The sequence below is a fragment of the Xiphophorus maculatus genome, chromosome 17 (assembly GCF_002775205.1).
Source record: "Xiphophorus maculatus strain JP 163 A chromosome 17, X_maculatus-5.0-male, whole genome shotgun sequence".
NCBI lineage: Eukaryota > Metazoa > Chordata > Actinopteri > Cyprinodontiformes > Poeciliidae > Xiphophorus > Xiphophorus maculatus.
The window spans coordinates 17,587,045-17,614,412 of NC_036459.1; the positions used below are offsets into that span (position 1 = coordinate 17,587,045).

A 27,368-nucleotide genomic window follows, 5' to 3' on the forward strand; every position below is an offset into this window, starting at 1 on the left:
AGGTCCTTCTTCGGTCAGACATTGAATATTAAATAATTTTAGAAACATTATAGAAAACATGATCCCAGATTCAGACGTTACAGATCAATAATGTCCCTGATCATCCCAGGTTGGGTCTCCTCAGCCTGTAAACCTCCACCTTCAACTCCACCAGTCAGGAGGAGGAAGATAAGAGAACCCAGTTGAGAAAAAAAGTAAGAAAACTTATTTTTATCCAGCTAACAATTTTAAATATGGATGAAACAGCGGTCAAATTTCAAAACTGTTCTTTCTTCTGTCCATTCTCTCTAACCCTGTTGTCTTTTCTACATCAACTCATGTCACATGACTTGAGTTGAACAACAATTAAGGCAGAAGATCTACTATATCTGCTGATTGACTGGTTGTAACAGGTTGTGGAGAAGGTGAGGACATGATGATGACTTGATCAGAAGGTTTGATTCAATCATCTGTTTAGATATAAATTAAGAAATGTGTATCTGATCACGTGTTGGTTCACTAGCATGACTGAAACAAGACAGCAGCGCTGGACCAATCAGGAGAGAGAAGACAGAAGATCCTGCTGACATTCCAGAGATTTAATGAAGAAGAGTTTCCTGATACAACAGAGGGACATCTGAGGACGTGATGCAGAATAAAGAGACACTGATCATGTGAAGTAGGTCCTTCAATAACAAACCAAGCATTGCCATAGAATATTATGCTGGTGAATTTACCTGTTCATGGGTCAGATGTTGAATATTAAAGAATTTTAGAAGCATAGAAAACCCAGAGCTGACTTTTGACCTCTGGTTCAGATTCTGCAGATCAATAATGTGTCTGATCATCCCAGGTTGGATCTCCCGAGTCTGTAAACCTCCACCTTCAACACCATCAGTTAGGTGGAGGAAGATAAGAGAACCCAGTTCACAAAAAAAAGTAAGAACATTTATATCTTTCTACATAACTAAACATTTCAGATATTGCTGCAGAGAGTTGAGCTTTAAAAACGGTTTCTATCTGCTCTCTTTGTAAATTTTTCTTTTTAACTCTGTTGTATTTTCTCTTTATTTAATTTCTACATCAACTCATGTCGCATGACTTGAGTTGACCAGCAATTAAAGCAGAAGACCTGCTCCACCTGCTAATCTACTGGTTGTAAAAGATTGTGGAAACGGTGAGGACATGATGATGACTTGATCAGAAAGTCTCCTTCATTCATCTGTTATTTAGACAGAAATGAAGGAATGTGTGTCTGATCATGTGATGATTCTCCAGCATTACCGAGATAAGACAACAGGATTGGACCAATCAGGAGAGAGGACTGAGGAGACACAGAAAATCCTGTTTAAAATCCCGAGATCCCAGGTTGGGTCTCCTCGTATTAGCATCTGACCGGGGCGACCCCATCCATCATTCCGGTGCCAAAGAAACCTCAAGTCACCTCTTTCAACGATTACCGGCCTGTGGCACTGACTCCCATCATGATGAAGTGCTTTGAAAGGCTGGTAAAAGAACACATCATGTCCAGACTCCCCTCCACATTCGACCCGTTCCAGTTTGCCTACCGCCGAAACCGCTCCACTGAGGATGCTATGTCCTCCACCCTACACCTGAGCCTGGCTCACCTGGAGGAGAAGAACACTCATGTGCGGATGTTGTTCCTGGACTTCAGCTCAGCATTCAACACAATCATCCCACAGCATCTGGCAGGAAAACTGGGACATCTGGGCTTCAGCACCCCCCTGCGCAACTGGCTGCTAGACTTCCTCACCGACAGACCTCAGTCAGTCCGGATCGGACAACACACCTCCGATGTCATCACCCTCAGCACAGGCTCCCCTCAGGGCTGCGTCCTGAGCCCTCTGCTGTTCACTCTGATGACACACGACTGCGTCCCCAGGTTCGCCACCAACCACATCGTGAAGTTTGCGGACGATACAACGGTGGTGGGCCTCATCAGAGACGACAACGACCTGGACTACAGAGAGGAGGTGGAGCAGCTGGTGGACTGGTGCAGAGACAACAGCCTGATCCTGAACGTTGACAAGACGAAGGAGATGATCGTCGACTTCAGGAAGAACCGGCCCAGCCACGCTCCACTGCTCATCAACAGCTCGGCTGTGGAGGTGGTCAGCAGCACCAAATTCCTGGGGGTGCACATCACTAACGACCTCACCTGGACTGTGAACACCACGTCTCTGGTCAAGAGGGCACAGAAACGTTTGTATTTCCTGCGGAGGATGAGAAGAGCACACCTGCCCCCGCCCATCCTCAAGACGTTCTACAGAAGCACCATAGAGAGCATTCTGACCAGCTGCCTCTCTGTGTGGTGTGGAGGCTGCAGCGCCTCCGACTGGAAGAACGTGAGGAGAGTGGTGCGGACAGCAGAAAGGATCATCGGGGCCCCCCTTCCCTCCATTCAGGACATTTCATCCCAGCGCTGCGTGTCCCGAGGCCGAAACATCGTCAGTGACCCCTCACACCCCCACCATGGACTGTTCTCCCTGCTGCCCTCTGGAAAGAGGTTCCGCAGCGTCCGGTGCAGGTCCACCAGGTTCTGAAACAGCTTTTTCCCACTTGCCATCAGACTGCTGAACTCTTAACTGGACTGCACTTAAAATCTGGTCTCCACTTCATACCTTGCACATGTACAGACCTAAATAACTTCCTTTCTACTGTCAGTCCTGCACTTTATATTTTATATTTATATTTATATTCATATTTTATACTGTATTTTATTTTATTCTGGAGTAACCTCACAACATTGAAAGCTCAAAACATTGTCCTGAGCCGTATGCAACGAAATTTCGTTCTGTATACACCCTGTGCATGCAAAATGACAATAAAGTCAGTCTAAGTCTCTAAGTCTAATCTTCATTTCTGCGGTGTCAGTAGGATGTGTGACTATACATAGACCTAACAGTCTGTTAGAGATTGGCTTTATTTACTTTGGTGACTGTTTATAGTTTTTAAATAAAACACTGAACATTTTTTGCCTGGGTCTTTGCTCATTTTTTTCCCGCTTTCTTTTGTCCGTTTAGCAAAGGAGAGACAGTTGATTATAGCATGAAGAGGGTATTTTTACATACAGCCAAGTTTAGCGTAACTTATTTCCTTTTAATAAATGGAGTAGTCTAAAAGCAGCTTTTTATATTAGCTTGACAGAGCCTGACTTAAATATTGTTTTATTTTTAAATAACACCACTGATAGCATGTGTTGAGGAATCTTTCCCTTGTTCAAGGTGTTATTCTTTTAGTACACCTACAACTTGTTACAGATTCTCACTGTACACTTAGCGCTAGCACTGATAAAGCTGCGTCAAAAGCTTTAAGGAAACGATCCCACTTGATATTAAGTCTACAAATGTACATTTAAGTGAAGGAGAAAAAAGTTTTCAACAAAATCCGACAGCACTTCCATCCATCCGTCCATTTTCTACCATAGTGGGGTCAGGAACATCAACTGATGTTCTCTAGTTTCTGTTATTTTCCTTTGAAATACCTGCAGAAAATGTCTCTGTTTTTTTTTACTACGGTGTCTCTGATCAGCCTCTTCAATCCCTCTGTGTTTGTGCCTCATTAGTTTTTCACTGTTCCATTGACCCAGATTTTGGTAATATTTAAAATATTATATTTAAACATGTTCAAAACAGTTCTCATCTGTATGAAATTGTATGTTGGGTTTTTTTCACTTTTACATGGCATTTATTTCTGGTAGTTTAGCTAAAAAACAAATAAGTCTACAAAAGTTGACATGATGTTAAGTAATCAGTGTTGTGTTAAAAAATAGCATCTTTTTTTATTAGCTTTTTATCATGTTATGAAGTTATACCACCATCAAAAACATACCTGGAGTGTTGCCTTGATTCGTTTTGAGAAATCCTTCAATCTCCCATGGCAACCATTCAAACAATCCATTTTTTAATATTTAAAGCAAGGTGCTTACTTTATAGAGCAACTTTATTTGTAAGTGTCACAAAAATATTCCTATGAGACAATTTATCAAGTCATCTTAAAACAGAGAGGAAACCTGCTAGCGTTAGCAAACTCCTAGCATGAAAACATCAGCAACAGGAGCAAGATATGAGTTCATTGAAGACCGTAGCTGAATGTGTCGGGTCAGCACATCCTTAGAAATGCTTTACATGATGTCAGGATACATGTTTCAGGTGACATGTTGTCAGAACGTAGCTTTGTGCTCGCCGTAGCATGTCAGCTAATGCTACGCCCTATTTACATCAAAACGCGGAGCTGGGTTTGACGTCACTTCCAGCCGAGAAGTCAGGATTTCAACATCGTTAGTGTTGTCGATGCGAGAAGCGGCCATTTTGAAACGAGAAGTCGGAACTTAAACGTCCTATCTGGGGGTAGTTGGAGTTTCTCCCACATTCTGAGTGGGAAGTCTGAATTCAGGAAGCATTTCAGTTGATTTATCCGACTCGGGAAGTTGTAATTTCCAACTACAAATGGAACGCAACATAACTTCCTGTCCGCCATCTTGGAAGACAAAAAGAACAAAGAAGTACCCCGATGCAACGCAATTAGCAATCAGAGACAAAGAGATGAAAAGAAGCATTTTTTATATTTGTGAGTCGTGATCATAGCCAAAGGATTGATCAAGATAAGAATTGTTGTTGGGCATCAGGAAGCACATCCTCTATGCTCACAGAGGAGAAGCTGCGAAAATAAACTTTGACTAGATTTGAGTCATGTGAAGTTTGAAGTTTATTTACAAGAAAATTATCTGGACGAATACTTTAACATTTGGAGTAATTCATTCAGAAAAGGTATTTGTCCCTGGCAGAAAGACTGTCCAGCAGTCTCTCCATCTCCACAGCAAGTTTTAGGTCCATTTAGAAGATAATAAAATTTTTTTTTAAAAATCAAAGCTGCATCCTCTCCCGTATCGCTGCACCTGTGAAGGCCCCAAGTGACGGCTCCTCCTGCGTCACTGCATTGAGGTGACGCCCCGCCCGCCTCTCGGCTGCCCTCAGTTTCTCCTGCAGCTCCCGTGCCTCCTGCTCCGCCTTGCGTGCGGCCTTGCGGGCGTTTCTCAGGGAGCGCTTCACCTTGCCAACGCGCTCCTTCAGCTGCCGGTTCCTCCTCTCGGCCGAGGCCAGGCGCTCCTGCAGCCTCCGGCCGCGCTCCTCCTCCTCGAACAGGGCCAGCTGCACCGAGGAGCACAGCAGCTGGAGCAAGAAGAGAGGAAAACAGAGTGGTGCCTTTTTGTGTTTTCTAGCAGTGAAACCGAACCGCTGCAACTAACAGCTGTCACAACATCAGGTTCTGCTACGTGAGGAGGAAAGAAAATAGGAACTTAGGGTCCTATTATTTATCTACACATGCAACCTGTTCCCAGTTTATAGAGTAGATCTGGTTGTTAGTCTAACAACCTCATCCTTTCCTGGGATGCCCTAGATTTTCATCTCAGTTGGTGACATCCCAAACCCTTCAAAACCTACTTTAAAAAGGTATCAACCAATGAGACATGACGCACAATACAGAGCTCACACAAATGGAATAACATTTTAACAAGATATTTGGGGAGCAATACGTTTTTTCAAAAGAAAAACCTCCTACCAATCTTCCTCTCTTTACACCCCCTGCCTAGACTTAAGATCTATGATGAAGATGTAATCAGCCTCCTAAAGCATCAGAAGAACAGGAAAACGTCCTTGTCTAAGTCCCTCACCATCCTCAACAACAACGTGTCTGCTGTGTATCACTGCTGGTTCCTAGGAACAACCCTTTCTTGTGACCTCTGATGGTCCTCACATACAGATTCTGTTCAGAAGAAGAAGCTGGACTTCCTGCAACCACGTAAGGCAGGGATCCTCAAATCCAGACCTGGAGGGCCAGTGTCCTGCAGACATGCCTCTGCTTCAACACGCCTGGATCAAATAATCAGGTCATTAGCAGGAGTCTGAACAACTTGACAGCACTGAGGAGGTAACTTAGCCAATTGATTGAGGCGTGTTGAATCAGGGACACACCTAAAAGTTCCAGAACACCCTTGAGGCCTGGATTTGAGGGACCTCTGACGTAAGGAGCACAACCTGTCACAGGAGCTGCTGGTCATCTACCACACTGTGTGGTTTGGCTCATCCACAAGACAAGTCCAGGTTACAACGGACAATTAGGACTGCAGAGACGCTCATCGGGGCTGACTTTCCCTCCATTCAAGACTTGTAAAGGTCTAGGGTAAGGAAAAGGACAGCTAACATGTCTGCAGACCCCACGCATCCTGGACCCCAACTGTGTAGGCTTTTACTTTCAGTTCGGTGATGTGATAGTCTGGTGAAAATCAGCTCCTTGTTCTAAGTTTTGCTTCGTTTAGAGGGTCTGGACCCTCGACCCTCGAATGATTGCCTGCTGGAGGCGTGGCCTCTGTTGAAGTATTAAACGATTGGATCTGATTGTGCCCCATTGCTAATGTTTGGTCGTGATGTATGTATAGAGCCAGCTTGATGACGCTTACTGGAAATTGTGTACGATACAAACAACCGTCCCCCACTGCGACAAGAGAAGTCTTGAGCTAGACGACATCTTTGTCAGTAGCAAAATGTCTTAAACATTCCCTTTCTTCCGACTTTTAACTGCTCGTTATTTGGAAAGGCTCCCAACGTAGACTGAATGGCTTCATTCACTTCCTCCGCTGCCATTGCCAAACTACAACCATAGGCAGAGTTTAATTCTAAAACAGAGTATTGAGCATAAATGCGTTGGAAGGCAACGGCCAAGCTGGTGATGAAGCACTGTTTGGAAAAAAACGAGCTGTCACATCAACACCATGAGTATCTACTTTCCCTTTTGTGTCTATTTATATTTCAAATGTCTCCAACAAGAGCAAAGTAGAATCCAAGTCAAATTCTTTGTTTGTGTGGACAAATGTGGCGAATAAAGCTGATTCTGACTCAATTCAATTTCTTAGAATTGGCTTACTTGTGATCACTTGCTCTGAACTTACACTAGTCATTCGCTGGTCACTGCCTGTGTGTGAGCCAATGGTAGCCAAACGCCATTTGGTTTTGTGATAATAATTGTGTAAGCTTCATGGAATTTCATGTGAACTTTGTTTTCATTATTATAATCTTCTTGGATCTGAGATCAGAGCACTGTAGAATCTTCAAGGTCTTCTACTATCAGTAGGTCTGTTGCAATTAGCAACATGCCTGAAACAACACACACACACACACACACACTATTGTATCACATTCCCATGACTTGACGTGTGCAGATGCTTGCCTGCCCACGATCTTAGCATATGGCCAATTAGACTGCATGCCTAAGTTCAGCCTACTGTCTGGTGAGTGCGTACACAAGAAGATAAATATGTAATGTACTCTGGTTACTTTGCTCTTTCTGTTGTGTTCACACTCCCTAAAGGGCACAGTGGTGTCGAACGTTACATGTGGTCAGAAATAAATTAGACATTGGCTTTGTCTGATGTATTAGAAAAAGCCAATGTCTTGTGAGAACTGACTCCAGCTCTTTAACTTGGGCTGTTAACAACAGAACTGGGTGGCAGAAAAAGCTAACAGGTTTCACAAATCATACAGAATCTGTATCAACGGTAGAATATTCCAGTCCAGGTTTGACTGAACCGTATACCCGACCAATCCTAAAGTGATCCTGGCACAAGAAAAGCATAGAAAATGTGGGACGAGTTTTCAGACATCTTAAACTTTCAGTCAGTGTGGATCTATAGCATGTATCTGTGCACGCGCCTGGCTGCTCTACAATTGAACACATGCACAATGTTTATGTGCACATGTGATTTTAAAACTGAGGTACGTGTCGAGCTGGGATCTGCTAATATCAAGGCCCTCAGTGTGATACCTTCAGAGCACACACACACACACACACCCACACACACCATCTGTGAAAACATCCGAGTGTTACCCTCCTGCTGCTGGGTATCATCTGGATAAACACTCTTTAGAGAACATGTAAAGACACACTTCAGCACTAATTATCTTCAGGTTCATGTAAAGTAAGTAGTTTTCCCAAATTAATTTAGGAAAACAACAAAAAAAAACCTAGTGTTTTAAATTGCTTCCTAGGGGCTAACATCATGACCCAACCCAAGTTTTTAAATGCTTACAGGAATTTGCTGTTCAGAGTCACATTAACTACAGCAAACTACCGCAAATTAACCAAAGCTGATGTATACCTTTTGCTAACCTAAAGTCAGGTTGCTGCGGTAACAAGTTCTGGAGGCTATCATTCAGAACTTTTCATTTCAAGCACAACTTGTGTTCACTCCATCACTAAGCTTCATAAATAATAAAAAAAAAACCTACTTTCAATCATATCACGGCAATGACTCAAAAGTAAAATGAATGAACCTCATGGAAAAACTATGCAAGTGCTCTGTCTGTGCCGATGAAGATTCCCTCACGTTGTGATGCCAGGTGCCTGAAACTGAAAGTGAAACTGACAGCATGACCTAATTTCTGATTAACTCAGCTAACAGTCATCAGACCAGTTGGGGGAGTAGAGACGCAGGAATGGAATTCCACTCCCAGATGGTTAGCTGATTCTTAAATCTGAACAAAAGGTGAATATTCACAGGAAAAACAATTAATTCCACACTATTGATCCCAATGCGCGCACACTAAACAACCAGGATTACATTAAATGGTTACTGACTTGTACTTCTGTAGCGCTGTTTTCTAGTCCAGATGGCTCCAGCTGGTCACACATTCACACCCTGGTGGTGGTAAACATTGTGACAGCAGCTTAAATGTCAACTATAATATCATCAACACAGACTGTGTGACGTTTTCGGTCTGAATGACCCGTGCGCCAAAGCTACGCCACCAAATCAGTAGGCGTTCACAAGACGCTTGGTGATGTGCTCCTTTATTCTGCTTTGAAGAAGGTCATAGGTCAGGGGTTAGAGGCTGTGCTCATTCTGAGGACGAGCCTTCACATGTAGAGACCATGACCCAAAGGCAAGGCAAGACCAAACAGCTGTTCTGCTTTGGGGATGTGGAGGAGAGCCAGGTGAAAAGAAAGGCTTCTTTATTTTTTTTTTGTTCAATTCTTGGTAAAACAGTTCAAGATTTCAAGATCTCACACTTACATACTTGATGTTATCACGATCGCAAGGGCTTTGATGCTACGACATCTTCTTCAACTGTGGTTTAAAAACAAAGAAAATTCCCCTAAGATTAGATCAGGGAAGGGGTTTGCTCCTCGTTTCAGGTGCGTGGGAACCAGATGGACAGAGGAGGCTTCCTGCCAAGCCTTTAATTAACTTTTGGTCAAAGCCTCGTCTTATCAGTAGCAGTCAGATCCGCCTTTTCATGTTTTGTTTTTTCTCTCTCTCGCTCTCTGTCTCTATTTTACAGCCGTGGCAACAGCAGCACAGCGTTAAACTGCATAAATATTCCTTTAAAAGAGCGTTAATAGTTTATTGTCAGGGAAAACTCGGGCTCTAACAGCCGTGTTCGCGCCTTTAAGACTTGTCAGACTCACATTAACATTTTATGAGAATGCTCAGAGGGCTGCCTGTTTCTCTCAGTAGTGAAACACTGAAGTTTACAAAGTACACAGCGAGAATGTGTGTGCGTGTAGGCGCGCGTGTGTGTGTGTGTGTTGGGGTAATGAAGGAAAGGAGTACAGAAGCAGAGCAGAAATGCCTCCCTGCTGGTCTGGATTTTTCTTCCCACTCATCCCTCTTTGTTCTTTCTTATCGTTCTTCATCCAAACACGCACACACACACACACACACACACACACACACACACACACACACACACACACACACACACACACATATATAGACCAAATAATCTAGAAGAGAAGATCTTTTCTGTGACATCAGCTGTGAAGACTACAGTGTGTGGGGCTGTGTGTGTGTGTGGACGGGAGTTCATTGGACACATTTGAGAAGTGAAATGGAAAGTCTTCAGTCTTTTACTGACGGTTGCCATGTTGTTCAGCAGACCAACACACCACCAGGGCTGGAATAGTTTTACATTTTTCATTCTATTTTTTTTGTGACTTTTTGTTCCTGTGATTCAGTTAGCTCTAATTAGCTTTTAGCGTGCGTTTGCTAGTTTTTATTAGTTATTACCAGTTGAATGTTGTTTGGTTTCAGCTTAGCTGTCATTAGTTACAGAAGCAGTTTTAGTTTTTTTTTTTTCATTCTTTGGTTAATTTTTAGGCGCAGAAGAATTCAAAAACAAAGGGTTTATTTCTAATTTAAAAGAGTAGATACACGTTCTCATGTATTTGCTGAGCGTTTTCCTGTTCTCCCTGTGCGTGCATTGGCTCTCTCCTGGTACTCCAGCTTCCTCTCGCAGTCCAAAATCATGACTGTTAGACTATTTGGCCTCTCTAAATTGAAATCGATGCAAGTGTTCAAGTAACGGCTGGAAGAAGAATAAAATAGCAGCTACGGCCCAAACTGTTCTCACTGACACTAGAAAGTCGTGGATCTCAACGGTTTGATCTTTGACCTCCATGAGGCAGAGGTCGCCACTGCCTGAGTGAAGGACAGTAGGAAGAGCTTAAACACCTTGGATTTTAACATTTTTTGACATGACAACCCCAAACTTTGTGCATTTTACTGTGATTTTAAATTGTAGAGCATGATGCTGCCACCACCCTGTTTCACTATGGGAGTGGTTGGTTGTGTTATCTAGAGTCAGCTTGAAACTATTGATCAGGTCTGAAATCTGGGTGTAGTCATGAACTGTGAGCTGAACCTTCAGAGGCACATAAAGACGGTTACAAAGTCTTCCTTCTGGCACCTGAGGAGCATCTCCAGGATTAGAGGACTAATGTCTCAGCCAGATCTAGAGAAACTCATCATGTGTTAGTGGCATTGATTACTGCAACAACATCTTCACAAGTCTGTCCAACAAATCAATCCTCCAGCCGCAGCTGATCCAGAACGCTGCTGCTCACATCCTCACTAAAACCAGGAACATAGAGAACGTCACCCAGATCTAAAGTTCTTCCACAGAGACAATAGAATATTGTTGCGTGTTTATAAATTACTGAACGGCTTAGCACCAAAACTCATTAAAGATCTGTTGTTGCATCAACCTTCCGGACCTCTCAGGTCTTCTGGTTCTGGTCCTGCTCTGCATTAGAACCAGAACCAGAACCAAACAAGGAGAAGCAGCATTCAGCTGCTTCTCGTTGCACCACAAATCTGGAACCAACGTCTAGAAAACTGTGAAACATCTGAAACACCGAGTTCCATTAAATCCAGACTGTTCAGAGTTGCCTTTCACTCTTAATAACTTGACCAATATAGTTGATGCATATTTGTTTGATGATTTTGATGACGGCATTTGACAAAATGTAATGTTTATTACTTCTTTTCATGATTTGTTTCTATAACTGGTTGCTGAAATGTGCTGCACAATTCATCTTGACTTCTTACTACCCCACCACATGTCTCATTCTGCATGTGGGCTAAAACATGCAGAATGATATATACTGTATATAGCACCTATGTTGCTATAGGTGAGTGCGGCCCTCTAGACACACAGCCGCTTACCCTGCTGTCCTCCTGGGTGTCCCACTCTGGGCTGAAGGTGTGGAACGGTCGGCTCCCTTGACTGCAGTTGGAAAACTGGAAAAGGCTGGAGAAGGTGCGCCTGTTCTCCGCGGTGTCGGGGAAGACCGCATCCTGGAAGTTCACACCATGAGGCAGGATGCTGTAGTTCTCATCCATCCTTAAGAGGAGCCAGACAGACAAGAGCGAGAGGACATTCAGAATCCTGTGGTTCTGATCTGAGACGAGACTTAAATCGCCGCACCTGAGGAAGAAGAAGTAGGAGTAATTTTCCATCACGGTGTGGGACTGGCAGGACAGGTACCCCAGCCCGGTCAGGTTGAGCCGAGATCCGGACGGCACCTCCAGCATGCTGCCCCAGGCCTGGTCGCACAGCAGCTCCACCTCCGCCGAGTACAGCAGCCCTTCCTCCGCGCTCAGGTAGCCGTAGCCGAAGGGCAGCGAGTTGTGCGCGTTGCCAGCTCCGAAGCCCGGCGGCTCCCGGTGGATCGCCAGGACCCGAGCATACACGATGATCTCCGCCAGCTCCGCCCGGCAGCCCTCGCTCAGCGGCCGCCACTCGGAGGGCAACTGGCAGCCGTGCGTAAAAGCGTCCAAAGTGTCCAACTGCGCAAAAACGCACAGCGTCGCCAGGAGTAAAATCGAGGAAATCATTCCGAAAACTCTCGAAATCCTACTGCTGGTGCTTTGGAGAGGTCTTGCTCGTTTTATACTCTTTTTAAACTGTTATTTCCCCGAAACTAATTCTATGCCACAGGTATGTAAAGTATGCGCACAAGTTTATCTGTGGTGTTTGGTTTTGCTATGACCTGAGCGCTGGAGGACGCTGTCCGGAGTCATCTGAAACAAGGTATCTACAAAACTTTGAGACGGCCAGCGCTCTGACATTAACACACCTTTCAGTGTCGGAAAGTTCAGGCAGTCTGTGCTGCATTCACTGACTGATGGACACCTCAGGTATTTGGGCTTCCCATCAGCTCTGGTGGACATGTAAAGCAGAAAACATACATTTTATCGCAACAAATTATTATTATTATTATTATTATTATTATTATTATTATTATTATTATTATTAACATTATTTCATATTATTAGTACTACTAGTACAATGCATCCAGTTTCTTTTTTGTTTTTGTTTCTATAGATATTATTTAAAGTGCTAATATTTAATGTAAGAATTATGGAAATACTTTATTATACTAAAAATAAGTAAACTTTAATATAACACAATATAAAGTTGCCATCATATTTTCTGCTTAAATTACAAGAACTTCGGAAATCATATTTACAAGAAATTGGGTAGTAGCAGTAATGGTTTCTTGGTGCGCTCCAAGATACTCATTTCGTGTGTTATTTTACAACCCTGGCTATTATTGAGGGATTACAACCTACTGACACTGGAATTATAACAATCTCAGAAAATTACGAATAAATATTGTGAAAGCGTGAACAGTTCCTGACTGAATCTATCTACAAGTGTTTGCTAAATTTATACTGCTAAGCATTTCGTCTCAAAATACACCGAAGAACACGAATCAGCTGAGTTCAAACCCTGAACAGCACTGCCATCTAGCGGACATTAGAGTGAAAGGTGAAGGTCAGGATCTAAATGAATCAGAATCACTTCCGTTCAGTGGCCTTTTAATAGCAAGAAACCCGGTTTATCCAGCGCTGTTTGTTTTTACAGATGACGAGTCTGGGAGAATTTTTTCCCAGCTCTTGGGCTGGGTTTGAGGTCATGCTCCAGCATTGGATTTAAGTTTTCACTTTGACTAGGCCAATCCCAAAACAGTCTATCTTTTTCTTGTTGAGTGAATCAGAGGTATTTCGAGCCCCAGAATAATTTCCCTGGGGGCCTAGGGGAACACTGAGACGCATTTCCGGCAAATCTAAAGTGTTTGTGTTCTCTTTGGTCAGCTGTGTTTTTGACTTTTGAAAAGTCCCATGGATGCCATCTTGCCCGATATTCATTTACTATGGAACTTTTCTGGGTTCTTTTAGGATATTGAACTAAAAATGTGGTTGTTCTCATTAAATTCACTAATTGGGGCCTGCCCATAACATAAAACAAAGAGACAATTATTGTTTTTACAATTAACAAATACTTACGAGCAAATCTTGTCTGAAACACAACGTATAAGGATAATAATCAGCTTAATCCATGAACTATTCCTGTTGCGTTCCACCATCTTGGATCTATATTCTTTTTTAGCGTGACCAAAACATAACAAAATTTCCACCAGGGGGCGTTCTAGTGCGGTTTTCAACCTTGCTGGTCCAGCTTAACTTACAAAAGGCAGCACACGGTGCAATAACATTACCTTGCATTATCTTTTTCTCTCAGGTCAGGGCACTTTAGCCAAATGCTAATGTACCATTCAATATGTTAACATAGTGATTGGTGCAAGTCCAAGTTCGTCAACATGCTTGTTACTCTTCATATGCTATTGATTACATTGCAGCTTTCTTTAGCATTAATGCTAATTTTTTAGCATCAGAACGCTGGGTCCAAACCGACGGGCACACTTTGGCAGGCCCCGGTTAAATTTCTTCAGGAATTTTCTAGTTTATTAAATATCATCCAATGGCATCGAGATGCCTCTGTCGGTTCTGGTATGGAGACACCTCTCTGTGCCTCCGTCGGTCCTGGCCCCATGATGCCTCTCTGTGCCTCCGTCGGTCCTGGCCCCATGATGCCTCTCTGTTCCTCCGTTGATCTCTGCCCCAACCTTACCTTAGTAATAATTTTCAATCATATTCAATAATTTTGAATATTACTTAAACAGGGCTGTACAGTTGGTAGCACTGTTGTCTTGCAGCAAGAAGGTCCTGGGTCCGATTCACCGCCCGGCGTCTTTCTTCATGGAGTTTGCATGTTCTCCTTGTGCATGGTGGATCCTCTCCGGGTACTCCGGCTTCCTCCCACAGTCCAAAAGCATGACTGTCAGGTAAAGTGGGTTCTCTAAATTCTACTTAGTGATTGTGAATGTGTGTGTGCATGGTTGTTTGCCCTGTCGGTCTCTGTGTTGCCCCTGTGATGGACTAATCAACTGTCCAGGGTGACCTCACCTCTCGCCCCGTTGACAGCTGGAGATGTGCACCAGCACATCCTGACCCCACTTGGGACTAGGGTGTAAGAAAATGGATGGATGGATTATTTTCAGTCATATTTAATAAATTTGAATATTACTTAAAAATTGCTGCACAGCTGGTTACATTGCTTTGATAGACTTAGCTTATTTTTGTTAAAGATAGAAAATATCTCAATTATATTTAGCCCTTCAACTCTTACATTAATAAGAAGAGTTTGAAACAGGAGAGCTGAGCGTTAGCACTAGCTGACAGCTCAGTGGAAGCTGAGAGCAGAGGGGCTTTTTTGCAGAGCAGCTGACAGGAAAAAAAAGAAGGAATGCATTTAGTTCTTACTGTCTTCAACGTAGATCCTTTAAAACCACACAATAATATCTGAATATTTTTTCCATAAAATCCCTGGTGCTTTGAGCGTTAAGTTGAAGTTATAATACTTCCCAGATATTCACCTACCAGGTTCTCAGCCATCCAGGACATGGGGAAACCAGAAAAGGTTTAAACATAAAGCAACTTAACAAGTTATCATTTAAATAACACATAACTTTGTATTGAGAGCCACTACAATAAATCTATTTATGGGGAATTTTATTAAGTGGAGTCACTCATTAAAGCTTGTTTTTATTTAGAGTCTTTATTTTTGTAAAGGTGTAGCAGAGATTAGATCAGTGACACTGAACCAAACTCATATACAACATTTAGATTTTAGTTTGTTTTAATTTTAGTCTCTACGGGTCTCAACAGTTTGTTAACTGAGAAAAACACTTTTGTTGTACATTAACACTTACTAGTCATCTTTGTTCCTGCAGCTTGAACACATTAAAAACTTTTTAAACCACGTTACAATTCACTGTAACTTTCCTTGTTTATCGTTCCGCCAATAATGAGATGGGATTTACTTCCATTGGGCCCATATTTTAGCTTATCACACCCACATCGGTGTGTCTTACTACAGACTTGGTCTGGACTGATCTACTGTATATTAAACAAAGATTCTTTAAAACGCATTTTGAGTTCTATTAATTTACACCTTTATTTATGTACACAAAAAGCAGCATTATGTACTTTTGCATTCCATGAACTGCATTATATAAACCAGCCAGATATAACTTGAATACCCAATTTTGAACATAAATTGTTTAAAACAGGACATTGTATTATTTTTATTAATCGATTTTTGATTAAGGGAAACCCCCACGGTCTCTCTTGGTAAGTTAAAGGTGACAAATGTCGGGATTTCCCGTTATCAGCTGGTGTCTTGCCACGTGACCTTCAAGTCAGAGTTTCGCTGATCTATATAACATATTGATGGCCCGTCACCAGGCGCTGAGTCGCAGTGGGAGGCGCCGTTCACTGTCAGATCTACTCTCTGGTCTTTAACGCCGTGTAGAGGAAACGGAAACCTCTATGAAAAACCCAAGTCACCGTTCTCTGAAGTTGACAGTGTTCACAATGATCTAAACAGGATGCTTACAATTTTTTATTTTATTTATTTATTTTTTTTACGGATTAGCAAAGGTTCCAGGATGAGGGAATCGAACCCAGGACGGTTCAGGGGACTATATCCTCTGAATAATGGGCGCTCGCTCTACCTCTACAGCACGCAGCACAGTATTAGCATTCTTGTGACCGTGTGTTTGGTATTTTATTTTTGAAGGTCTCAAACGGAAACCACTATAATATTGTCGCTCGGGAAGGCGCTTTACGGTTTCACCAACCAGACTCGGTTAACAGAGGCTTGGTTGACTCATTTCGGCCCTTTTCTGAGTCTGTCCGTGTCGTCAGAACGAATAGCTGGGTTGAGGTTCGGTTCGACAGCTGGAAGCAGGTGAGTCAAAACCTTGAAATTTGTTCAGCTTTGTTGTGACGCAGTTTGGCTGGACTCGGAACCACACCGCGTGTTTCACTTAGGGCTAACTTTTTTTTTGTTTTTTGCTGTTTAACTTAAAGTTGCAAACATGTTAGGCTGACCTAATTAAAGTGAAAGTAACATATCATTTCCCAGTAAGAGAAACTCAGAAAAACATGGCGTTTATTTATTTTGTCGCCGCATGTTTTTTTTGTTTTTTTAATGGCTACAATTTAAATATTGCTAGTTTTAAGTAGCTTCATCCAGTTGGTGTTTTTACTGCGGCGTCATAAGGAAGTTATTCATATACACTGATTGTTTACAGTGATATAATTGGTTGCATACTCTGTTGGGACGTGTTTGCTTAGTTATTGTTCATTTTTGTCAAGCCAGTTGACGATTATAACAGCTTTTCCTTCTGTTATTCTAAGAAATGTGTCTCGATCAGCTGATTAGGTCATCTGCGCTGAGTCACTTAATCAGGGCGATGATGTTTTACATTATCCACTTACAAAACGCCATTGTAAACTTGTTATGCGGCAACATTTATAGGTAGAGCAAATCTTGAAAACGTGTAAGAAAAATAACCGGGAGTGCTTAAAACAGGCACATGTTTTGTGCATCATCAGTAGCACCGTCATTATACCAGAAGTCTTACTTTGCACTCAGGATGTGACATATTTTGTGCAATTCAATTAAGAAGCAAAAAATCGGTTAGAGGAAAAAATGTTTTGGAAAATAATAAGCTGCGGCTTCATTATGTAAGTGTTCACACCCTGAAACCGCATTCAGTCTTGTTAGGTTGGTACCTGCCTTAAATGAGAGAGAATCACATTCGTCGTAGTTAAACTTGAGCTGCTCCAGCAGGATTAAAATAAATAAATAAATTGGGCCATTTGGATCCAGATGCCCTAAGAAGTGACAAAGGATCAACATTCTGTCATTCTACAAAGGTATCAGGCAGGAGAAGGGTACACGTTTTTTTTTTTTTTTTTAAACAAAACAACCACACCTGGCTAGGATATTTCAGAACTTTGTGTAGATGGGTATGTTGTTCTGATGAAACCAAATTTAAACTTGTGGCCACAAAGAAATCACCAAAAGAAAACCATACCCATGGTGAAACATGGTGGTGGCAGCATCATGCTCCGACGGTACTTTTCTTGAAATGGAATTAGCCTTTTTGTTAGCATGGATGTTACTAGTAGTTCCAAATATGCTGCAGTTTCAGGTGTGTACTAAAAAGTATAGATCTTTTAGCATCCCATAAGGCGTATACATCGTTGCAACTTCTGAAATGAGTTCAAATTTAAATCTGGCAAAAAATATTGGGGAATATATGAAGGAAGCTGTGGAAAATAATGTAGTCAAACCATTTAATTTTTCTTTGTTGTGAAATATGATCCGAAATTAATGTATTATTTTCTCTTTCACTTTGCTGAAATTGCTTTGGGGTTATTTCAGAGTAGGTTACTTCACAATAGAAGTCTGCTTCTACACCTGGAGAAAGAGAGAAAAAACATATTATTTTCTAAAAACCATTCCACTGGGCCTTTATCGAACCAAAAATAACTACTTTATGTAATATTTTGTCAGAGTGGGTATTAGTTGACACACTTTATACTTGAGAAATTCATGTAAAAAAATAGTATTTACTTTTAGAACACTCTGCCCCCAAGTGGTAGTGGATGGGACTCCATTCCAGTTTGGAGATGTCACATATTTTAAAAGAAGTTTAGATTTTGTTTTTTAGTGTTGAAAGGTGGTGTGTGTGTGTGTGTGTGCGTGTGTCTGTGCGTGTGTGTGTGTGTGTGCGTGTGTGTGTGTGTGTTAACTATTAGCACCAGCAGCAGATGACCCTCTTAGCATTTTTTTATGGCTAGGTTATGTGCCATAAAGAGCTAACGCTATTCAGAGCAAAGCCAAAAACAAAGTGGATTTCTGCTGTTTTGCAACAAATCCGCTTGATTTGATTTTATTTTTTTAAGATTTATTTCAACTCTTGTGTTTGCTTAAGCCTGTGTGAAAATCAAAATAAGAAAAAAAAATATGAGGAAGATGACATTAAGTTGTGTATAATATTGGAGTATTTTGGGGAAAGTTTGAGCTTTGTCTACCAAAGTAGTAGGTGTGTCTCAGGCAGAACATTTTTGGGATACGTAGGACACCGTACTCGCGTGCTGCAGATTTGTATCACTATAATCATCGGTGTTGTTGTGACGTCTGACGTTTTCATATTTACACTGTACTTTAAATCTGGTAGATAAGAATTTTCTAGATACCATAAATGATAGCTGCTTCTGAGTACTTTTTTTTTTTCTAGAAGCAATTATATGATGCTTTTTTCCTATTATTATTATTATTATTATTATTATTATTATTATTATTATTATTATTATTATTATTATCAAACAGGAGAGATTTAAAATATGCTGCTGAATTAAAATAACTCTCTGAACCATTTATTCAAAACTAAATATTGACATTTATTTTATTATTTCTCATTGACAATATTGAAAAGCAGTCTTTTTTTCATTATGGATCATTTCAAATGTTAGGTCTAATTTTGCCTCCTGTTGGTTTAAGATGATGGAAGGTTTTTCATCCTTGTAACTGTGAGCAAAAATGCCCCAATGGCTTCACAATATTGAGGTATTTACAAAAATATCATCTAGTTGCTGTTATGTAATACGGAAAAGCAGCATTTGTTTATTATTACTGCTGATAAAATGATATAACACTAAGATTATCATGGGTATAATAAAGTTAATGTTATTTAGTTGGACTATCTGCTTTGTTTTTGTTTTTGTCCTAACCCCCCACTACCAAAAAAACCCATTGGCATTATTTCAGCTAGCTAAAGAGCAGCATCATGTATGGGGTGGGGGAGAGACCAGGAAGCTGTGCTTTTTTTTATTATGTTTTTTTTTTTTTTCTTCAAACATTAGCATAAATCTTTGTGTTCCTCTGTACCAGCAATCAACACCTAGTTGGTTAAAACAAATTCCATGTTTTCTTAGAATAGCACCGCTAATGTTAGCAACATGTTGCAGTAGCTCTGTCAAGCTAGTTCTGATTTGTTCTTTTTATAGAATTTTGTTAACATTTTTTTGGTTTTTATTCAATTCATGTTTAGACAATTATTCCTTCTGCTTCTAGATGCTGTGTTGTTGTTGTTTTTTGTTTTTTTGTTTGTTTGTTGTTTTCTTTTTCACTTTTGGACAGCTATGATGAGTAACCACAGCAACAAAGTGTTATTTTTACAACTGAGAGTAGCTGATTAGCGTCTAAAAAAAAAAACCTCCAAATAATTCTGCATTTGCTGTCTGGATGTTTAGCTTTTATCAAAATAAATAATTTTGAATTTTTGAACTAAATTTAATGGATTGGAATTTTTTTTCCAATTCAGAAGTCTTCATAAGAATTCCTAAACAAAAACATCTCTATCATTTTTTTCAATGCATTTAAGACCCAGAGCTCATTTCCATTAGAATAATATATCACAAGCTAATGCTTAACTTTTATTTTAATTGAAAGTATAAATCATCTTCTTTAGATTTCCTGAGATGTTTGGTGTTGAAGTGACGTATTGTAGCTAATCTCTGGCTCCTTCCTGTCGGCAGCATGGCGTCAGGAGGCCCCATGGTGAACGGAGACATCTCCCGCCCTCCGGGTCAGCCGGGCACGCTGGAGGAGACGGTGCAGCAGATGAACATGCTGATCCAGGAGAACCGCGACCTGAAAGGTGAGAGGTTTAAATGGCCTTATACAGTTTAGTGTCGCTGTAACTAAAACGCAGCGATGCCACGGCTGAGATTCCGCGCTTCTCATTCCGTCCACCAGAGGCGCTGCGTCAGACCAACCTGACCATGAAGGAGCGCTTTGAGGGCCTGACGGCGTGGAAGGAGAAGCAGCGGCAGGAGAAGGACTTCCTGGAGAAGCGTCTGGAGGAGGCCCGCCGCTGCATAGAGACGCTGACCGTCCAGAACCAGGAGCTCAGCAAGAGGCCGGAGGCAGGGGGCGGAGCTCAGGTCAGGACCACAACCACGTGTTTCATCCTTCTGCTGGCTGTCTCCCACCTGACGCCGCAGTCAGACTGTAGCGGGAGTCATGTTGTTGACATGTGTCACGGTGTGGTCCAATCAGAGCGCGGAGGCCGACGCCCTGCGCGCCCAGGTGGCTCGACTGCAGGCGGAGAAGAACGACCTGGTGGCCCTGAACTCTGAGCTGCAGCTGAAGGCTGAGCAGGGAGCCGAGGAGGACTCCTTCATCGAGATCATCAAGGTGTCGGTGAGCAGACACACACACTCAACACACACAGTAACATACCCAGTAACACACACAACAGGAACTGATTTAGTACTCATGATTCCTGCACAGTTTCATCCATCCAACCATAAATTTAGAAGTTTTCTACTTGGACTTTAAAAACAGACTAATAGAACTGAGGAATCAGGAAAATCATGTTGAGGAGGGGAGGGGGCGCTATTACGACATGTAGAACTGTGGGGGAAAATTCTGATGTGTCCCCGTGTTCCGTCTCAGGACGCAGGTGTGGAAGACATGAACCAAACGTGCGGTTCGGAGCGCATCAGGCGCCCGGACCTCAGCATGACCACGTCGCGGCAGGAGAACGAGGAGGCCACGGTGAGCCGGCTGCTGCAGTCGCTGAGGAACGAGACGCAGAGATGTGAGCAGCTGCAGAGTGAGCTGCAGGCCTGCACTGCCAGGTACAGAACCATGTGGACCGATAACTAGATCACAATATATGATGGTACTATTGTGATGGCCGTAAAGATTATGATTAGAAATATATATTATTACTTATTTTTTTGGTGATAAATAGTTTTGCAGAATAGTGAGTGCATGGCACAGCATCCGTAGCTCCGCAAGCACAAATCTTGTTCTTGAAAAACTTTCTCATCTGAAATATACAACGGCCACTATAGATAGAGAAGAAAAGGAGGAGCAAATGTCTGTCAAAAAACTCAGAAATTTTTAGATTAATCTAAAGAATTTTCTAGAAAGTTCCAATGTTTTCCAAGGTCTAGCAAATTCATTTTAAAATTAAACATTTGCTAGAAAAACTCAGAAATGTTGAAATTTATCTCAGAATCTTTCTGGAAAAACTTGGAAATTTCTGAGTTTCAAAAGTCACATTTTTTCCACGTTTGAAAGTCCAAAAATTTCAAAAGGTCCAATATTTTCTAGAAAATTTCTCAGATTAATCTCAAGATTTTTTGTGTAAATTTACTTCTTTTTTTCTATCTACAGTGGAAATAAGCTTCTTCTTGGTGTCACTTAAATTGAATGTGATATACAGTATATCACTAAGCTGAGCACAGCAGTTGCATTTAATCATATTTTACAATTTGCTGATATTTGTTGATAATCGCAAATATAGCCTTTCCAGCCATACAGCTGATTTTGTTTTTGGTTTAGCCTTAGTAACTCAAATTAATCATGACAGTGATGAACCAAAATATGCCATTTTTTCCGATAAATGATAAACAATATGACAAATGTACTCAGAGAAACCTTTAAAGAACTGATGAGTCGGTTGTATAACACAAAACATCGTCACGTTTCTTCTACTACAGAATGTCTGATTTTATCCGACAGAATCCAGGATCTGGAGGAGAAGAACCATAAAGTGGAGAAAACCATGAAGACCACCCAGACCGAGGCGAAAGAAGACGCTGCAAAGGAGGAGAAGGTGTGTGTGTGTGTGTGTTTATTCATTTCCTCCAGCAGCAGCAGGATGTGTTTAGACTGTCCTCTGCTCCAGGCGGCATCTGAGGTGGAGAACCTCAAGTCTCAGGTGAGGACGCTGTTCCGGGACTTGCAGCAGGCGCAGAGCAAGCTGGACGAAGCCGAAGGCATGAAGAAGAACCTGCAGGACAGGTTAGCCCGCTATGCTAGCTCTGTGTGCATCACATTCAGGAAGCAGACACAAAAACAACAGAAAGATGACGACTTTATGTGTGTGTGTGTGTGTGTGTGCGCGCGGGTGTGTGCTTGCTTGCGTGCGTGTGTCAGGTGTCGGGAGGTGGAGCAGGACGTGGCCACGCTGAAGGCCCAGCTGCTGGAGAAGCAGGCGGTGCAGGCGGAGAACGAGCGGCTGAAGCTGCAGCTGGGCAGCCTGCAGGCGCAGGGCCAGCTGGAGCAGAAGAAGGCCGACGACGACAGGTTGGTGCAGACCAGCCGCACACAAACAGGCCGTTGCTATGGGCGATGGCAGTGTCATGCTGTGGGGATGCTTTCAGTCCAGCTGGAGAGAGTCGATGGAGGGCCAGAGGTTTGCAAGACTGACCTTAAATGCTCAACCAAGAGCTGCAGTGGTTAGATTGACCTAGTCAAAGTTCAAATCTAAATCCCATTGAAAATCTGCGGCAAAACTTGAAAATGGATGTTCACAAATGCTAAACAGAGAGTCTGATTGAGGCTGGGCTGATTATAAAAAAATCATATAACTTCTGAAAGCAGGTAGCAGAAATAGAGTTTATGGAATATACTGTATATACTATATATGATTGCCTGCACTTTTCAGATTTTAATTGACAAACGTTGAAGTGGGAATGGATGGTAAATCTATATATCACTATAGAGACATTATCAATACCAGCATGTTCAAAGAATTGCTAATAATTTCACTTAACTCTGTCTATCCAGAACCGCACAGCATTCTGGGGGATGTAGGCAGACATAGGGCTTTCGCTGCTTATCCTCTCGCTGTGAGCTGTCCAAAGGTGGTGGTATCGACTAACTCACTCACTCTTTGGTTACCTAGCAACATCCTGCTGAATAACTTGCGAAGCAGCAGTTTCATATTTGGCCATCGTGCCTCCAAACTGCTTCAAAACAAAAAAACAACAGAGTGGAGAGAAAACTGGATAAAACAGAAAAGGTCATCTCATAAGCTTGGCAGTATTTCAGATATTTAAAACAAAAAAGCCATCATTAATTATCAATATGGAGCGATATGAAATGCTTATATTGTGAGACGTCTTTTTCAGTCCTAACATCAAGATGTTTGTAAAACGTTTTGGACTCATCCAGACGATCCTGCTCCTTCGTCTTCCTCACAGGAACAACCTGGCTCAGCTGAAGGACGCCTACACCAAACTGTTTGAGGACTACAACGAGCTCAAAGAGGAGAAGAAGAGAAAGGAGGTGTGTTTTCAGAGGGTCCCCTCTGGTGTGTTCTGTTTCCCTCTGACTGAATGCCAACATGCTGCGCTGTCCCACAGTCCCACATGGTGGAGAGGAACCTGGTGGAGGACCTGCAGCAGCGGCTCACCGCTGCAGAGGAGGCGCTGGCCGTCAAGCAGAACAAGATCGACGACATGAAGCAGGAGATGTTCCAGAAGGAGAAGGAGCTGGAAACCATCTCTGTGTTCCAGGCTCAGGTTGGTACATGGGGTTAGAAAACAAAATTAACCCAGGAAAACTCGGAGACGTGAACACACCAGCTACCATTCTGATTGGATGAATTCAGCGACCGATAATGATAAGCCACGCCCTTCAGCAGCTGTTTCTTTTCATGTTTTTTCTCTTTTTTGGCCTGTGAGTTCATCTCTTTTTTGCGGTAGTAAGAAGAAAATAATAACTACTAATCACGTTTTTAATGGCGCAAGCAAAGTTTTTACTTTCCCAAATGCAGCAGCAATTTTTTTTTACTGCAACCTGGAACAGAAAGCCAGCGTGTCCCAAAAGAAATGATGCAGGGTGACAAACAGAGGCTGGCTTTTCCCAGTTTCATCCACTTCCTGCTTTAGAGGATGACACACCAAATACAAAATGAAACAGAAACTATAATGAAACCAATCCTCAGTGAACGTGTGCGCTTCCATTAAGAAACAACAAATCTCTGCCACAGTTTATCTTTTTGAGCTAAACACATCCCAAATTGGTGACTGTGTTTTTTTTTTCCCCTTTTTGGTAACTAATCCCTCCATTTTTGGACTTTTGTGTCCTAAATTGGCAAATCACTCCGATCATGTTTACAAATAAAGTCCAGACTTATCCTGCGTGAGCATATCGCCCACCATCATTTGTTAGACTGACTGGTATCGGTTTGGAAAATGTTTCATATGGCCCAGGCTTAGGTCACATAGTGTAAATCAGTGTTGCCATGACGATGTTTGTTTTCTCTTGTTTTTGCCACTAAATATAAGTTTCCATAAGAAGGTTGACTATATTTAACCAATTTTGACCAGGTTTATGTAAAATCTATCTTAGAATAAATGTAACTGAAGCAGATTTAAGATAAACGCCAGACTTCCCTTTTCCAAAGGGTTTAAATATAACATGACACAGAGGCCATTTTCCTTCGCCACTTAAAAAAAAAACAAAAAAAAACCTGAACATCAGAGATTTCATAGTGTATTTTATTAATGGTTTTGGTTGTTTGTGGTTTTTATTTCCGTTTTATTTCTTATTTTTGGTTGTTGTCGTGTTTCATTTGGAATGTTTAGGATGTCGTCCAGTTAAGTGTTCTATAAAAAATTAAAGTTTACTATTTTTTGAGAGGGCAAACTTCCGTTGTTATGCTGTTAGCAGCATATTATTTAAAAAAATGGTCTCAAAATTACAATATTATAGTTTATCACGAAAGTCACTGGGACAATTTATTGTCCAGCAAAACGTGTTATTGTGGTGGACCTGACCATAATCTGCTCTGAAGCAAACCTTACAGTGCACTAGGGTAAGCGTCGTCCTGGCAACAGCTAAACCCAGACTCCGATTAAATTGGCAGACAGTGAGGCATGATTAGTAACTATTGTGCAAATTCTTTCCCAGACCGTTTGTTTTCCGTCCAGTAGGAACGCCTGTGACTGGATGACCTGAGTTTGTAGTTTCTTTCTAAAGCCCGTTTGACGGTTTTGGTTCTGTCCCGGCCCGCAGGCCGAGGTCTACTCCTCGGACTTCTACGCGGAGCGAGCGGCGAGGGAGAAGCTCCATGAGGAGAAGGAGCGTCTGGCCGCGCAGCTGGAGTTCGTTAAGAAGCAGAACACGCAGCTGCAGCAGGACATGGACTCACTGGGCCGGTACGCAACACTCACACAGGTGACGCTCTGCTTTCAGCTCACCGAACAAAAAAAATGGACTCCCTCTTGTGGTCATTTTAATCGCAACGCTCTCCAGCAGATGATCCTCTCTTACTGTCCTCCAGGCGTTCTCTGAATGAAATGCAGCGCAGACACGGATCCACTGTATCGGGCTCTCATGGACCCGATGCCAATCTGGTAGGAAGAGGTAAGCTGAGTTTAGTTCTGCTGATAAATCCCCACATTTTCCTTTGACATACAGTAGCTAACAGAGTTTTTGAAACCCCTGAGACCGTTCTTAATGTGTGGGTGTGATTCAGGTGCCGACTGGAACCAGGGCAACATTCCTGAACACGCCTGCCCCAAATGCAACGAGATCCTTCCAGACCTGGACTCCCTGCAGATCCACATCATGGACTGCATCAACTAGACCTTCCTCACCAGGAGCACCTTCAGAGTCTTCCTCTGCTCTCACCCGTACTGTACCTCCCTGTGTCCTATCCTGTAGGATCCAAAGATCTCATAGTTTCTGGATGGAAGTCTAAAGAGGCTTCATCAATCCAGGCCTGCTGTAGTTTGGGGGTTTGTGGAAAAAGTGCGTACCAGCCAATCCCAACAGTTGGCTTTTGATCGATCTAGCTGGACATAAACCCTCTCTTTTATATTATTATTGTTTTTTGTTTTATTTTGTCAAACAAAAAAGGTAATCTTTCTCAGAATGTATAGATTTTAGAGCAACGTTATCACAACTTGGCGCCACTGAAAAAGGCAGGTGACAGAAAACCATCAGTTTGCCACGTATATAAAATCCTTGCAAATGTTGTAAAATGTCTCATCATAGGAGGAAACGAGTAGAAAGAGTAGGAAGCATATACTGTATGTCACGTTTAGGAAATGTAAAGTGAGCTCCTGTCTGTTCTACAGCCAACTGAAACCTGAGAGCAGCAGATGAGGCTCCACACTGCAGAACAGCATGAGCCAAAACACTGGCATGGACTTATTTATTTATTTTCTTGTGTGTTTATAGTAAACCAAGCAAACCGAAGGTTTACATCGCCTTACATGCCATTTGCCATCTTATGGCACAATATTTAATATTGACCATAGCTGTCATAGAAATCCCCTTTTAAAAGCCAAACATTTGGTTTTCACGTTGCTCTATATCCTGTCTCAAAATTACCCCGTAGAAATCTTTCATGCTATTTTTATTATTTGACATGTTTTGTCTTGGCATTTCAGGCGTTCCATATATTGAAGCTGGTTATGCTAGGACAGTTTTTTAAATCAAAAAAAAAAAAAATCATTAATCTACTAATTTAATATAGATGTCACCTTAAATCTTTTGCCATCTTTTTGTTTCTTTTCTTTTTTTTTTTTTTGACCATAGATATATGTTTTGTAAATACGGGCCTGGGATGGTACAGGAGCCTGGCTTTGCACGAAAACAGTGTACCACTTCTAGCATTTAAATAAGGTTCAGTTAAAGAATTTAAGAAAATGTTTTGGGGTTTGTAATCTCTGCGTGATCTGAGCTGAAAAGTGGGAAAGAATATAAATCTGCATGGCAGACATGTCTTACCATGTTACCAAGTATGCATCTTCTAAATGCTTTGAGAATTTATGGAGTCTCTGATCATCATTTAAGCTCCTGATTGGATTTACTGTCTGGAGAGGATGGGTAAGATGAAGGCACATATTTTCTTTTTATTAAGCAGATGAAACTCTATAATTAGAACATAATTTATATTTACCTGTTTATAAATATCCTGGAAACTTTGTCAGTTCTGTATACCTTGTAAGTTTTAAAGGTTTGGAATTCTGTGAAAAAAAAATTTAATAAAATGAGAGAATTTCTGTCTGA

The 27,368-nt window shown here is 41.8% G+C and overlaps 2 protein-coding genes and 1 long non-coding RNA gene across 4 annotated transcripts; 2 read left to right on the top strand and 1 right to left on the bottom strand.

Annotated features, from left to right (window-relative positions):
* The first annotated feature begins 323 nt into the window (after window positions 1-323).
* LOC111611776 lies at window positions 324-918 on the top strand. Its single transcript, XR_002754215.1, has 3 exons — window positions 324-404; window positions 503-658; window positions 833-918. It is a non-coding gene; the product is annotated as an uncharacterized LOC111611776 (long non-coding RNA).
* Window positions 919-4,545: 3,627 nt separating this feature from the next.
* ccdc3 (coiled-coil domain containing 3) lies at window positions 4,546-12,536 on the bottom strand. 2 transcript variants are annotated; one of them, XM_005808043.2, is made up of 3 exons: window positions 11,766-12,536; window positions 11,504-11,681; window positions 4,546-5,171 (listed from the first exon to the last, which is right to left on the bottom strand). In XM_005808043.2, exons 1-3 carry the CDS (start codon window positions 12,173-12,175, stop codon window positions 4,866-4,868), a joined length of 894 nt encoding a protein of 297 aa, XP_005808100.1. In that variant the 5' UTR covers window positions 12,176-12,536; the 3' UTR covers window positions 4,546-4,865. The 2 variants fall into 2 exon arrangements, with proteins under 2 accessions (XP_005808100.1, XP_023205666.1); XM_023349898.1 differs by having other exon boundaries at window positions 11,504-12,536.
* Window positions 12,537-16,102: 3,566 nt separating this feature from the next.
* Window positions 16,103-27,361, top strand: optn (optineurin). Its single transcript, XM_014472123.2, has 13 exons — window positions 16,103-16,436; window positions 20,081-20,202; window positions 20,301-20,488; window positions 20,604-20,747; window positions 21,003-21,187; window positions 22,080-22,173; window positions 22,246-22,361; window positions 22,497-22,646; window positions 23,546-23,630; window positions 23,708-23,866; window positions 25,365-25,507; window positions 25,633-25,715; window positions 25,828-27,361. Exons 2-13 carry the CDS (start codon window positions 20,082-20,084, stop codon window positions 25,935-25,937), a joined length of 1,578 nt encoding a protein of 525 aa, XP_014327609.1. The 5' UTR covers window positions 16,103-16,436; window position 20,081; the 3' UTR covers window positions 25,938-27,361.
* Window positions 27,362-27,368: the final 7 nt, after the last annotated feature.